This window comes from Malaclemys terrapin, chromosome 2 (assembly GCF_027887155.1).
Source record: "Malaclemys terrapin pileata isolate rMalTer1 chromosome 2, rMalTer1.hap1, whole genome shotgun sequence".
NCBI classification, from domain to species: domain Eukaryota; kingdom Metazoa; phylum Chordata; order Testudines; family Emydidae; genus Malaclemys; species Malaclemys terrapin.
In genome coordinates, this window is record NC_071506.1 from 82,224,922 (window position 1) to 82,239,621 (window position 14,700).

General features: G+C 40.2%; 1 protein-coding gene across 1 annotated transcript in view; it reads right to left on the reverse strand.

Annotated features, from left to right (window-relative positions):
* Window positions 1-848: 848 nt before the first annotated feature.
* THOC1 (THO complex subunit 1) overlaps window positions 849-14,700 on the reverse strand; it is a 33,840-nt gene continuing 19,988 nt past the window's right edge. The window contains exons 14-21 of the mRNA XM_054018925.1: window positions 14,328-14,378; window positions 13,747-13,817; window positions 10,715-10,810; window positions 9,611-9,676; window positions 5,542-5,625; window positions 4,796-4,943; window positions 3,705-3,783; window positions 849-1,493 (exon numbers count right to left, since the gene is read on the reverse strand). Of these exons, the coding sequence (XP_053874900.1) occupies window positions 1,198-1,493; window positions 3,705-3,783; window positions 4,796-4,943; window positions 5,542-5,625; window positions 9,611-9,676; window positions 10,715-10,810; window positions 13,747-13,817; window positions 14,328-14,378 (891 nt within the window). The 3' untranslated portion in view covers window positions 849-1,197. The remainder of the gene's footprint in view (window positions 1,494-3,704; window positions 3,784-4,795; window positions 4,944-5,541; window positions 5,626-9,610; window positions 9,677-10,714; window positions 10,811-13,746; window positions 13,818-14,327; window positions 14,379-14,700) is intronic.

Below are 14,700 nucleotides of genomic sequence, written 5' to 3' on the forward strand. Positions count from 1 at the left end.
TTTTTAAAGATCTCTTTCTTCCTTAGGGTTGCTAGTCCTGCTTCAAGGGTCCTAATGGCCAGGCCAGGCTATATGGCTGAACTGTTAGTTTTCAGCAGTGGAATGAATTAATCTAATACCACTTACAGAAACATTTTGAACGTTTCTGTAGTAGGCTGCGCAGTCATTGGCAAGCATCTGTAGAAATTTAGAGAATAGAGACTTTTGCAAAAATAAAAATCCAATGATGCCTAAAGCTTTGAGTATTCAACGATTGATGCACTTCAGTTAATAAAGCAAACTCTACATGGAGAAACTCCCTGATTTTACTGTAGTACTTGGCTAGAACCTACTTTACAACACCATCAAAAGCTCCTGAAATATATATATTTTTTTAAATAAACTATATACAGAAAGGTTGCAGCCATCCCTAAATTTGAAGAAGGAAGCTTAAACTAGCACTCAGCAACACTCTACAACAGACCAGGATAGACTAACACCTCATCCACGTTACATTATAAGTAAATTTTAGGTAGTCAGGTGACCCAACAACCCTATTCCTAAAAATAATTAAAAAAAAAAACACTTGGGATTTTTTACTGGATTAGAGTCAATATCTCAAATATATGACTAATCCAAACAGCATTGGAAAAGAACAGGACACGTCTCCTCGGGACACTGTTAAACCAACTTCCCTCAGCAGGGAGAATACTACCCACTGTATTATTAGCAACACTTTCCCCCCACCCCCCCAAACTTGACTTGAGTCAACATTGACAGTCAAGTTTTCAGGAAGGGAAGCCAGAGGCCTACGTACAATTCCACCCCAACATTTGCATGTGCAACCAAATAACTAATTAGGAGTCATATCATCTTACCCATATTTAACCTGAGTTACATGTAAGCAAGTACAAAGATAGTGCACTTTACACTATGGCTCTATAAACAGCAAGCCATTAAATTATTACAGTGTGTGTCACAGAAAACTCCACTGAACCTTGGCTCTCCCCTTTTACATTTTCATAATTTAAGGATGATGCCTGGGTTGCTATTTCTAGATCACTGTTACTAATCCTTCTCGGGAACTCTAGAAAACTAAATGTTATAGAAAGGTTTTATTTGTTTACTAAACATAAAGCTGCCCTATCAAAATGTTAGATCTGTTACCTAGCAACAATAATCCATTGTTTTAATAAAAAAGTTGCAATCTGAAATAAATTAACTACTGTTTTCAGTGTCGTTAGTTAGGCTTTCTGCAAGGTCACTTAATCCAGCTTTGTTCATTGCAGTAATCAGATTCCCAGGTGTTGCATGTATCCCCTCTTGATCCTGCCAGGCAACCAGCAGCTGTTTAGCTCTCATCTTCACATCCTCACTATCGGACTCAATCTGTCTTATATCAGAGTCCTTCATTTCCAAGTAGGGGGCCAGAGTCTTCCACTGTTCTCCAAGCTTGTTAGCAAATGATTCAATTTGCCCCCCGGTCACGGGTTTGTCTCGTTGTACATCTGGACCTGAACACACACACACACAGGAAGAGTAAGGTTATATCCTCAGGATGATGCAGCACTCCACATTCCTTGCTATCAGCTAAGTTTTAAACCTATTACAACAGAACCTCAGAGTTATGGATTTCAGCCACACGGGGGTTGGAGCTGCAGCTGCAGGGGGAACAGGGCTCGGGCCAGTGTGTGTGTGGGGGGGGGAGGCAAGGGCTTCTGATCCTCAGGGTGCCAGAGCTCCGCAGGGGGCTCAGGCCTCTACCCTGTGGGAGGACTGGGGCTCAGTGCTTTAGATTTGGGGGGAGTGCTTGGGTTCCGCCTCACGGAGGGTGCTGGGGATGCTTTTGGCTTCAGCAGGTGGGGGCCTCAGTTACAGGGGAAGCACTGAAACCAGTGGTCCCCTCGTAGCTAAAGCCCCAAGCCTTGGCTCTGTTCCCAGTGCCATGGGGCTGAAGCCCCGAGCCCCAGCACCACCCCTTCCCAGTCTGAAGCCCTGAGTCCCAGTGCTCCCAAGGGTCAAAAGCCTCGAGCCCCCCCACCGTGGCCGCAGCCCCAACCCCCTGTGGCTGAAGCCCTGAGGCAGTACCGAATTTGCCTTTTTTTTTTTTTTAAAGTCTGCGCTGCTGCCTGATTGGGGTCCAGTTGACCGGTAAGTCCGTAACTCTGGAGTTCATACCTTTGAGGGTTTACTGTATTTATAAACAGACTCTGGCTGTTTTACCCATTTCAGCTAAACATCTTATTTGGTATTTATGCTCTGACACAGTCCTTTAAACCCTACTCAAAAACTGTCAGCTGTCAATTTTAGACTCCGGCATTGATTGGATTATACAAGAGAAACTCCCCCCACAGGTATATTATTGAAAGACTGCCCACTATGAGGGTTTCTAAAGTCCAATCTGGTACAGCTACTATATTCTTAGGTTCATCAGAAGCAACTGTTTCCATTGCTGAGTGTAAGAAATCTATTCTATCCTTTCAAGCTACTGCAATTTTCAATACCTAGGTCAATAGGAGCCTTAAAATCTAAACTTGTAACTGGAATTTCACTACATGTGGAAAGGTTTAGGTTAATTAAATCAAGCAGAGCTAGCCCAGTTTAACTTGTTTGAATTTGTGAAAAACAAAGTTTGCTTCCCTCTAATTGTACAACTAAAAGCACAGACAGGGAATGAAAACTCTGGTCTTCTTGCTTACAGTGCAGCCTGCACTGGATTATACAGAAGTTTGTTTTTTAAATTGTATAAATTATCTTTTTTCTTACTTAAACATTTGGCATCAAGATAAAAACACTGACCTTTGTGTCTTGCCGAGAAAAGACATGCTGTGGTAATTATACAAGTGAGTTTACCAACTTGTAGCGTATTACTGCTCGTCATCTATGTGCTCTGCTGACTAGCTTTATAACATTTCAAAAAGCGATAGCAATGGATGAAGTTACCTATACAAGGAGTTGGATACGGTTCTGCATCAATGTGTCTCTCCTCACCCAGCTTCGAGAGCCAATTGGCATGTTCTGAATGTTTCTAACTCTCTCCACTGCTTATCAGTCCCACTCATTTATAGGACATTTCACAAAAAACTAAAACCATTACATCAAGGGTTAGGAATTGAAGTCCATGAACAGCGTGGGACAAAAGCAAACAGAACATTTCCATTATTGCTCAGAGGCAGAGCATGCATATACTGCATCAGACCACAGCCATCTCGTCTTTACTTTAAAAGGAGATGGAAAGTCAACAAAAAGGAACTGTGAAGGCTGTTCCAGGTATTGTTAAATTGAAGAGAAGGCTCTTGCACCCAGAGTAACAAGATTGTCCTCTCTTCCCTTCTACAAGTGCTAGATGAAAAAAGGCAGTGGAGTATTTACATAGTAAACACACACTACCCAAGAGGAACATTGGGAGAGATTGCTAATTATGTGTTCACAGTTCAAGTTGCACCCAACTCTGAGGAGTGGAACACTTTCAGTGATGCAGGGGTCAGGGATATCCAAGTAACTGCTAGCTTTGTGGGACCTGATATGGTGCTGTTTGTCACTTTCAATATGAGCATTGGTGCTAAATGTTGACAGGTCAGAAGCAGAAGGTGAAACAGGACAGATGACCTTGGGGAGAAGGCATGATTTAAAAAAACAAAAAAAAAACAAAAAAAACCCCACAAACACGTTCTAAATATGGATCAAGAGTGAAACTGAAAAAACAAAAAACAAGTAAATCTTACTTTCATTATTTTCCTTTAATAAAGCATCATTATCTTCCTCATCTTCATCCTCTCCTGTTTTTATTTCTTCAGAAGGAGGCTATAATGAGAGAATTAAATATCACTTAATGGCTTTTGTGTTTAAAAAGAAACGTTTATAGCTGCATGATGGTCCCTGACATACCTGCAAGAATAGACAATTTGACAAGACATTTGTGTACAAAAAACCCCACATTATCTTTCTGTACCCAAAATCCTAACAGCAGCAGCAGCAACAAAATACTACTGACCTGGTCACAGGAGAATCTCCTGCTCTTTTCAAGAAAACAGAAGCTTGCCTGGAACTTGCTCACTGTAGGAGAAACTAATCATTCCACTATGATCTGTGATACTATGGGATATTCAGTGCTGCTTATTTTTTCCAAACCCTGTTCCCCCCTCACCCCCTGCTCATTTTCCCATTCATTAGCCAATGGTGGCATCCAATGGAAAAAATATTGAGCTTATGGCCTTTTTGGATGGATAAAAAGCCCGAGAGGATTAATCTTCAGGTTAGGAATAAAACCTCCCAAACACAAGTATGGATCCTCCAAGACGGACGACAAACACCACAATCAGAAGAGAAAGACAATCCTGATATTTCTAAGGGATAAAAAAGCAGATTTAAAAAACAAAAAATCCCACCTAACCTTTCAGGCCTTCTTCATACATCAATGAAAATAAAAAGGGCACAAACCCAACATTTCTCTTGTTCCTTTTAAGGTCACCTTTAACAACACACTTAAGACAAACTGACCCTACAACACATGAAAGCTGAATGTTTCTGCAAATATTTTAAGAGAGTGACACAATTAGTTGCTCTAACAAGCCAAAATTTTAAGCACATGATAGCAAATCAAATCTGCTCCAAAGTCTAGCATCAGCAGGGTCTTACTGTAGGATACCAGTTTTATTTGCAGTTTTTATTTTAGCACACAACCATACGCATTAATATAATTACTTTGCCATGAACCAAACATATATATGATCATAATTTACAATTCTGCAGAATAAGACACCATCAGTAGGTCAGTTAGCATAATTTGATTTAAGTACCAGGAAATATTACTTACAGGCAACTCCTTGGCTAATTTGATTACCATGTTTTCTAAGTATTCTGGTAAACTCTTAAATTGTTGGTTGGTTGGCTGGAAGAAGTGGGGACTTCTGCGTGCTAGTAATCTTAATGCTCTCCAGCCATAATTAGAATTGTTCACAGCCCTATAAAAGACAAGTAGTGTTAGTTACATGTTCATCATCTATACATAGGGTTTGGAAGGCAAAGAAAGAAAAATGCCGCTAGAGAACTTATTAGCATTTGATTTAAGGAGATTTACTTTGTATATTTTGATATGCATGTTGACAATTTGTGTTTTAATGATTGCAAAGCTTTAACTTTTTGAAGCCCAACATCTATTGTCATTATGTAATTGTCTAATCCCCCAACCATCTAACCCCCCTCAATTTCCCACAATTGAGGAAGTTTAAATAAGCATTTAAAAAAAATTAAAACCCATAATTTTGCAAGTTTGAAAATGTAAATTGACAAATTTTACAAATGCTTTAAAAACAAACATTGATATTTCTGTCGCAACTATAAAAAAAATGAATTCTACCAAGTCTATCTGTTCAAGACAGGAAAAAAAAAGGGTCACACGTTTCTCAACTAATGTCATGCTGTCCAAGCTTACTAGACTTCAGGACAGAAGTTCAGACCTGTGGAGATATCAATAGTCCAGAGAACAGATTCTTTACTTCAATGACCCAAGAAACATTAAAAAGAGGGACACAAATTAAGAATAAAATAAAATTTACTCACTTATACTCATTTTCAACCATGTTTTCAGGATCTGCCTGCTCAATAGCCTCTTCGAAGAACTCCTCCAGTGTCGGCATATATTCCCTATGAAATACATCAGAGTTTGATACTCTTCACATTTTCATTCTGACTAATCTCTGTTTATCCCTCCAATTAATTCACGCACGCGTCAGTCTTCCTTATGAGGCAGCAATAGATGTCCTGATTTGGACACTGCACTGAAGTGACAGATCTCAAGTTTATCTATGCATTGCTAATGTTGCTAAGACATGAACTACTGCTCCACCACTAAAATGCAACAGAGGTGTAACGTGATCTATCATCAGTTCAGCACCATACAAGACAATACTGACAGAATCCCTGCCCTGAAGAGCTTACAGTCTAGGCCCTGATTCAGCAACGCACTGACTTCAAATGGGACTTAAGCACATGCTTCAATGCATTACTATACAGGGATGGGAATACTCATGTGGTTAAGTGTTCTGCTGAACCAAACTCTAAATTAACATATGACATAAGGAGATATAGTACATATTGGGTGGGAGGGCAAGAGATACAGTAATAAGATTACATGGTCATCTGATTACTAATATGCATGAGTCTTCAAGATTTTGTAAACATACTGATTATTAAATTACAAGTATTATGAGGGGCAGTTTAGGATGCACAGATTGCATGGGAGAAGTGGGTTTTAAAGAGAGGTATGAAGAAGAGAGAGAGTGGAGGCATGGCTGATCATCTCAGGAAGGGCCAGGCAGATGTAGGAGTCAACAAAGGTTGTTAGTTTTGTGCAACGTGGGTGAAACTGAGTAGGGAAAGCACAGGTCCTTACTACCTCATCTGCTAATCACAGAACACCACAGTGTTTGATACGGGCTGCATATTTCCCTTCCGTTCAGTTTATTTCTGGCCACTGATTTTAGAGGAAAAATGGATCACACTCCTGACTGAACATTTCAGTAAGTGTGGTTTTGCTTGTTTTTCCTCCACTTGCAGTGTGGCACATGAGATAATTACTGTACATTTAAATTAAAAAGAAATCAACATACTCCTGAACACTTAGGGGATTGCAAAGTTACTTGGCTTTATTTGTAAGTCAGGATTTGTAGTTCTCATACACCCTTTGGTTAGCTGCACTGTTCCTGTTCTTGCAATAGGTAGCAGCTGCTTCTACTGGATATTCAAATCTGCACTTAATACTCCTGACAGAGTATGATGCACATTCTTCTGTGCCCCCCGTGCAGAACTTCCTCCCCCCAAAACATCTGCTGGGGGACATGCCTTGGGGGGAGGGATAGCTCGGTGGTTTGAGCATTGGCCTGCTAAACCCAGGGTTGAGAGTTTAATCCTTGAGGGGGTCACTTAGGGATCTGGGGCAAAATCAGTCCTTGGTTCTGCTAGTGAAGGCAGGGGGCTGGACTCGATGACCTTGCAAGGTCCCTTCCAGTTCTAGGAGATGGGATATCTCCATTAATTTATTATTATTATATTTTTATTATTTAGCAGCACATCTGTTCCAGCATGCTTGCAGCAGCCTCAGAGATGGGGGCTGGGCGTGCATGCCTGTGTGGTTGATAACTGTCGGGGAGAGAGAGAAGGAGAACGGGGCTGGGCATATGTGCATGCCAACGAGAGAGAGAGAGAAAAAAACAAAACAAAACAAAACAAACCAGACTCTGTCCCTCTCTCTTGGGACTGCAGCTCCCTGGCGTGAAAGGGTAGGGCTTTTTATTATACAAGAGGCAGGCTAGAGGCAGAAACGTAGCAGCCCGACTGTGTAGTAACATTGTTAATGTTCCAATTGTTAGTTAACTGTTCCCATTTTCAATCAATTCCCCCAGGAGCATAAAACCTGTGAAAGTTGTAAGGCCCCTACATTGCTAGAGTGATGTAAATGAGCCTTATTATAAATGACAGTAAGGGACTCCTCAGTTAGGAAGATCTATGTGTTCTCACTTTTTTCCTGTGCCAGTGTCACAATAGCGTTAGATTACATCTCAGGATTTATTTATTTATGGGTAAGTAAAACACTTTGAGGGCAAATAAAACATTTACTAAGCAGTCAATAAAATGTCAGGATAATCAGAACCAAGCACTCCCCAAAGTACCCTGCCAGGCCCAGGACAATGATTAGTAAAAAACTGTAGGACTTTCATGTGTGAAAGTCTGAGCAATTTAGAATGACATTCTATTTTTTTTTTTTGGGGGGGGGGGGGGGGGAATTGGAACTGTTTGGTGTTCTATAACGCAATTTAAATGAAAATCCAGGATAACTGGAATGCAAGGTATTAATTACCAAGTGTTTGTAACTTAACTTCCAAGTGTTTAGGAAACACTGAATAGTTAGTGACTTTTCTCTGTATTGTAGTTTGAATAAATTACCAAAATAATTGAAACTGGTGTGATTATACTGCATTATTTTGACAAATAAAATACGCAGAATTTTGCAAAATTATGAATTTTTTGGCACAGAATTTTGAATCTGTTGGCGCAGAATCCCCCCAGGAGTAACTTAAGTATCTGATGCATTTAAGAATATGCACAACCATCAAGTTAGTTTAGCTCCTGTTTCAGAGACTATGTTCTTTACAACTATAGGGTATTGTGATATGTGCATTATCTTGCATCACAAATACAGCAGAAGAGAGATTCATCAGGCATCAAGTCCTTATCTACATGCACCTGATCCAAGATCCATTCAAGAGAGATATCACGTTTGCCTGAAGTGGTGGATATCATGGAGCAACAAGGAAGCAGGGAGGACACACTGTAGTACTGGGTCATGAAGACATCTAGATAAACTGACTTTGATTTTGTTTCAAAAAGTGGGTTTTGTCCCAACTGAGATTGGGCCCCATTGTGCCAGGCACTGTACAAACAAAGTCAAAGCTAGTCTCCACCCAACAGAGTTTACCAATATAGACAGAACACTGGTGTGAGAAAAGAAATATTATTCCATTGTACAGATGGACATCTAAGGCACAGAGATGAAGTGACATGCCCAGAGTCTCAATCCAGTGCCTTAACCATTCAATCATCCTTCTCAACCACTCCCATCATGATAAAATAAATGCTAAATGGCTTATTGTTTCAGGTTTGGGGGGGGGGGGAAAAGGGGGAAGGTCAATGTGCTGATGCATGTGGAGTAAGAGGTTGGGTTTTTTAAGCACCCCTCTATCTGCAGCACTTTTCTGGTACACAGAAGGCTAATCCACTTCAGCCTTCCCAGCCAAGCTATCGGGGCTCCACCCTGGCAGAGATTCTGAGGCTCCCTCCAGCACATGTTAAAAGCCTCACAGCTGAAGAAAGCAGAACTACTACAATCTGTGAAAGCAGAGACTCCGTAAAGTTCCAGTGGAGCAGCACAAGCATCTTTCCCTGTGTTTGTTTTGGCCCCCTCAACCACTGCCTACCACTCTACTGCCCTATCCAATCTCCATGCTCCCTGGCCAACCATTGATGCGGCACAAAAATAGATTAATGTAGTAATGTTAGCAAAGACAATTATGTGGTCAAGTGTAGAGCCTTATAATTGCACAGTATGCAGGGCCTTGACAGTGGCACAATTTTAAGGAGTAACTGAAGAGTGCATTTTACAGTCATTACCTTAGCACAGCGGTAGTGTTAAATCACAGAGAAATCACTGGCAACAGATCTATTCCTAGCACCCGAAATAGTAGCCAGCTTCACCTCAAGTAATGCTACAAACATACATGCTAGCAAATCCCCACCATCTCATTTTATTTCCCTCAAGCATTACACTTTTAATACAGCTTAAACATTTCAAACCAGATTCTGCAACCCTTGCCTGCTATGAGTGGCAACCACTGTTCCCAGAATTACTAAGAGCAATGGGATTACTTGCATGAGCATACACTATTCAATGAGAGTGAGGGCTGCAGACTGTGGCCTTTAGTCAGAATTTTACTTTAAAAAAAGGTGAACAGAATTGTTGACGGTATAAATAATTTTAATAAACTGTTGGACAGTTTCTTTGATTATTTTAAATCTTGTATAGTCACAGTGCAGGAAGTTAGCTTGTAGGTAATGAAGTACTTTTCCTACTTACCTAGTCTCAGATTTACAAGCTTCCATGTTGTCCGGACATAAATTCCAAAGCCGAGTTAGCTCCTCACTGCAAAGAGGAATACAAAATTGTGTGTTAAAACTGCACATTAATCATTCACTAAAAGGAAAGGTACAAGAAATATTCCTACCATATTGCTCATCTAAAAGACCCTTATAACAAATCCTGTCAGTTATGAGATGTACATAGAATTGATATGTTCTGGGTTAATAATTGCAATGACTGATGGACTTTGTGGTCTTCGCTGGCCATCAGGATAGTTACATTCCTAACATATGTGCAACATGCTGCCCTGGGGATTTGGGATCAGAAAGAGAATAAAGATTTTTACTTCCCAAGTTAGAAAAGGTTGGCCCTGTTGTGTTTGTGATGGAGCAAAGTAACACTTTCTAGCTCAGAAAGGACTTTCTGACAATCAACCAACAGGAGGGGTTTGGAGTTCAACAGAAGATTGAACCTTGCCTCTCCCAGCTTGGAGGTTAGGTGAACAGCTACAATGGAAAGGAGAAGAAAAAAGAATTTCTTGCTCCTCCACCCAAGAACAGTTAAATGTAATCCGTACATCATATGGTTGTGATGTTCTGCTTGTTGCCTTTACTTATTATGTGACATCACAATGTTTGGGGATGCACTGACAAAGAGCCAGTGCCCCAAAATGTTTATAATTTAATTCAGTCATGGAAAAAACAACATAGACAACGCACTGGTACATAACAGATACACAAGGGGGGGGGGAGGGGAAGGATTCTTGGAGTGTTGCAAAGATCAGTGTGCATAGGCTTTTCTACAAAAGCATATCTTAAGAAAAGATGTAAGGCAGAAGAGGGAAAGGTGATTCAACAAGTAGCCTAGAAAAAGGGTCAAAGATATGGGGGGAGAGAGAGAGAGAGAGAAATGGTGAACATGAGCAGTTTCAACGGGGGGGGGGGTGATTGAAAGGAGGCATGAAATAAGGAATTAGAAGGCACTGCTGTACTCTGAAGAGATATTTCAGTAGTTAGCTCATTCTCAAATTTTCATACTTTTCTTATCACCACCAAGTCATCAATACAAACAATGAACCAGAGCAAAGAAAAATTAACGTACTTCCCCATGAGAATTTTTTTGTTTGGTCCTTTCCCTAGGAAATCCTCTGGAGCTGGCCTCTTTCTCACAAGTCTTGTTGGCTTGGAATCTGATGGTCTAAGTAAAAAATAAAAAACAACAACACTTTTTTCAATGTCAAAATTACAGTATTTGGAGATCCAAAATGAGGACAATAGTTTCTAACTGAATCTCAATGCAAACTTTCCACAGGAAAGATTAGCAATTAGGATTTTTCGGGACCTGTCAGATACTATATTACACCTCAAATTCATGAGATAACTGCCATCTCAGAATTTGCCAAAAAGAAATAATTCCCATTTATTCCAGCAGTCCATATTATGTGTGATCTACCCTACTGTATGTGTCATCTGCATACAATCTCTAGGGGATGCAGGTTCCCTCTCCACAATGCCCCTGAAGCCATGGAAGAAAGGAATGGAACTCCCAGACCATTGAGACAGCCAGGGTGAGATTTACCCAAACTCAAAAACTCTGGCAGGGATCTGGAGAAGTAGGTAGGACATTCAGGAGTTATAAAATTTGACTTGTTATAATTATTTGTAGCTTTGTGGTTTGTTAGAAATTCCTCCCTTCCCTCACCTCTTCTACCATCTCTGCAAATGGGTGGAATCAAAGAGAAGGCTCTATCAAATTCCCTCCTCAGCGTATCAGATGGTGACCCAGCTGTTCTCACCACTGAAGATGCCAGTTAGTCACTTTTTAACATGGCCTATATCTAACTGCATGCGGACCTATACTGGCTGTATGCAACTGTGATTAATTTGAGCAAGAGTGTTGTCAAGCTTAAGATGAACAACAGTATTGCCAGTGTTAGCCCTAAAATTTCCAGAAGCTTTATATAGTGAGCTTTGCAAAATTAAGCTGCAACTTGTGGTCAAAAGACACCTACAGCCAGACAACATTTTATGCTGACTCCTATATGGTATAATAGGTCATGCCCCCGGGTATGGCTTATTGAAACCACCTTTGAAATTTGTGCTTAAGAGACGCTGCAGCCAAAGAACTGATTCCTATATGGGTTTGATGGGCTAGGCCTTTAGGCATAGGTCATCAAGATAACCTTACCCACAATCAAGCCAATAGCCCATTTAGAGGTAAGTTACCTAGAAAGATACAGTCAAGACAGTGGGCTATATAAAAATAAGAAAATTAAAATAATAATTGGCTACAAAAAAAAATAAGCAAGCATGAATTATACAGCCAAAGCGACAACACTAAATTTGGCCTAACCTGATTGGTTGACCTGCTTCAAAACACAGCGGGCAGATGAGATTAAATGTGTAGAACCTCAGGTGTGTGTGTGTGTGTCTTGGTCTAAGAAGTTATTCTCTTTGATTGATCTGACCCGCACCCCCTGAACTGAGGAAACCTGAACTGCACCGACTATCTGCACCTGGCCAATGCAAAGAGCGGTCGACTAGAAGGTAACATTCTCGGTAGGGTAAGGTTTTAAAAAGAAAAAGTCTAGTTGCATGCAGAATAAGGTAATGAGTAAAGAAGTCTGGGTTGCTCGAGCTGTTTTGATCTCAAGTTGTACTGACACTATAGTATTAAAAAATGATAGTGTCAGGATAATTTGATCTCAGATTATATTAGTGCTGCAGTATTAAAAATAGTAAAAGTTTAATACTGGTGTTAAGTTTAGAAATAAGAGAAAGTTTTTAATCATAAGTATAAACAAAGATACTATAAATTATTAAGGGCCGGAATAAAACTTGTAAGGTTAATAGTTAATAAGTAATAATAGCTTTGCATGTACTCGTGCCTGTCATCAGTAAAAACTGGCAATGTTAAAAACATGCTTTTATAGTAATAAGTAGCCAATGTATAACAATACCTGTACTTGTGCTTGTTTGCAATACAATTTGTCCTTATTCAATGCTGATATTTAATTTTTCTTTTCCTATTCTGTCTGTGCTGCATTTATAGGCTTTTAATGACTTATGGCTATCTTGAGGAATAATCAGTTTTAATTTCTTTATACGGACACCACTTAACCTCATTACATCTGTGTTGGGTGGTGGGACATAGCGATCACTCAGAGCCCCATTTGGGCCCTGATGTGTCCCCCCTTCTACCTACATCTCCGCAGCAACAAACTACGTTTTCTTTCAGGTCACTCACTGATCATCACTGCGCAGCTGCCTGAGGATATTATGTAATCATGCTTGAATGGATAAAAGTCCTAGGCCTCACTCCAGCAAAGAGATCCTCAGGTTTTATGTTCACTACAGCCAAACTGCCAGAGACCCTATTACTGGGAATCCACACCACAAGATGTGGGCATACGGGAAAGTATTTCAGCTTGACCTATCTTACTTTTTCATTCTGAGCTCTGCTAAGTGCAGGAGATGGGGAAGAACATGACACTCCACAAGTCTCCCATCACAGAGTCCTTAGTAGTGTTCAGGGGAAAAACACGCTGCCATGGAGGCAGTTGAGCCTCCTCCTTCTGCACAGGAGAGGAAAATCCACATGTGCAGAATCCCCTATGTACTTGGGAGCACAGGAGCACGATGGGTCCCTAAGATTTTTACCCCCGAGACCTAAATGCTAACCACACAGACACACACACACACGGTATGTCTACACTTGAACTGCAATCACACTTTCAGTTGAAGAGGGCACACCCGCACCAGCTTTAATTTAGCTAACATGACTAAACATAGTAGAGAAGACACGAGCTCCAGCATGGGCTGCACAAGCCCGCACAGAACCTTGGGTATGTACTCATACCACTAGCCCGTGCCATGGTCTGAGCTGCCCCATATTCACTGCTACTTTTAGCCACGCTAGCTACAATAAAACTAGCATAGGAATGCCTACTCCAGCTGCAAATCACAACTCCAACTGCAGCATAGACATACTCTCAGGTGTGATACCCAACTATTCTGTTTAGCAAAGTTACCTGCTAAGTCACTAAATGCATAAACGTAGGTAGCATACTTGAGTGGAATGGTGATTTCAAGATAATTATAAAAGGGAATTTACTATTTTACTAGTACATTTACCTTTCTTTCACAAAACTTGGGCAGCCTTCATTTTTCCAGGTGTTCCAGTTTTCTTCAGTGTTTAATATATGCTGAAAAATAAATAAATAGACACCTAACATCATTAAAGGGCACAGTCACCTTCCAAAACAGTGCCTGCATTTTTTAACAACTCACTACTATTAGAAACCCCCCGAGAATGCCAAGCAAAAGATTGGAGGGGAAAAAGTCAGTTTTTCAGTATGTTTGCCCACAAAGTGCTGTAAAATGCACTAAGGAATCAGTTACACCATTTCTCTTGTATAACCAATCTCCCTTTATTTATTTTATATAAGTGTATGTTCGTGCATGCATTTTTTCCCCCACAGCAACAGGGGAGAGAAAAGCATTTTAAAGAAATATGAAAATGTGGCTGCATAAAAAAATAGACACGGGCGAATTGGAGTTGCTTATGGCACCTGAAACTTTTACCTCATGCCTTAAAAACTGACTAGATAGATATCAAGTCAATGGCATTCGTTTTAGAGCCTACTTTGATTCTGTTTAGACAGATATATACTAAATTGTAATTTTTATTTTTATTTATTTTTTTAAATACTTACCTCTACCATTTTTGAGAATCTTTCCCCATCTGGGGGGTTTTCTGAAAGAAGCTGCAATTGGAAGAAGTCATATGACTAGTATTAACTTTTGGTAATAGAATATGTAGCAGAACATTTGAAAGAAGGTAAAAACTGTGGTAACCACTTCATGGATAAGAAATGCCATTTATCTGCCTTTTTGGTATTTTCCCAAGATTTCTAGTGTTCTTTAACATTTAGGAAGACAACATAGCTAAATTTCCATAGTATAGCTGTGTTGAATTATTAAAATCTGATAATACAAACAGGGCTGGCCCAGAGGATTCAGGGGGCCTGGGGCAAAGCAATTTTGAGGGCCCCCTTCCATAAAAAAAAGCTGCAATACCACAGAATA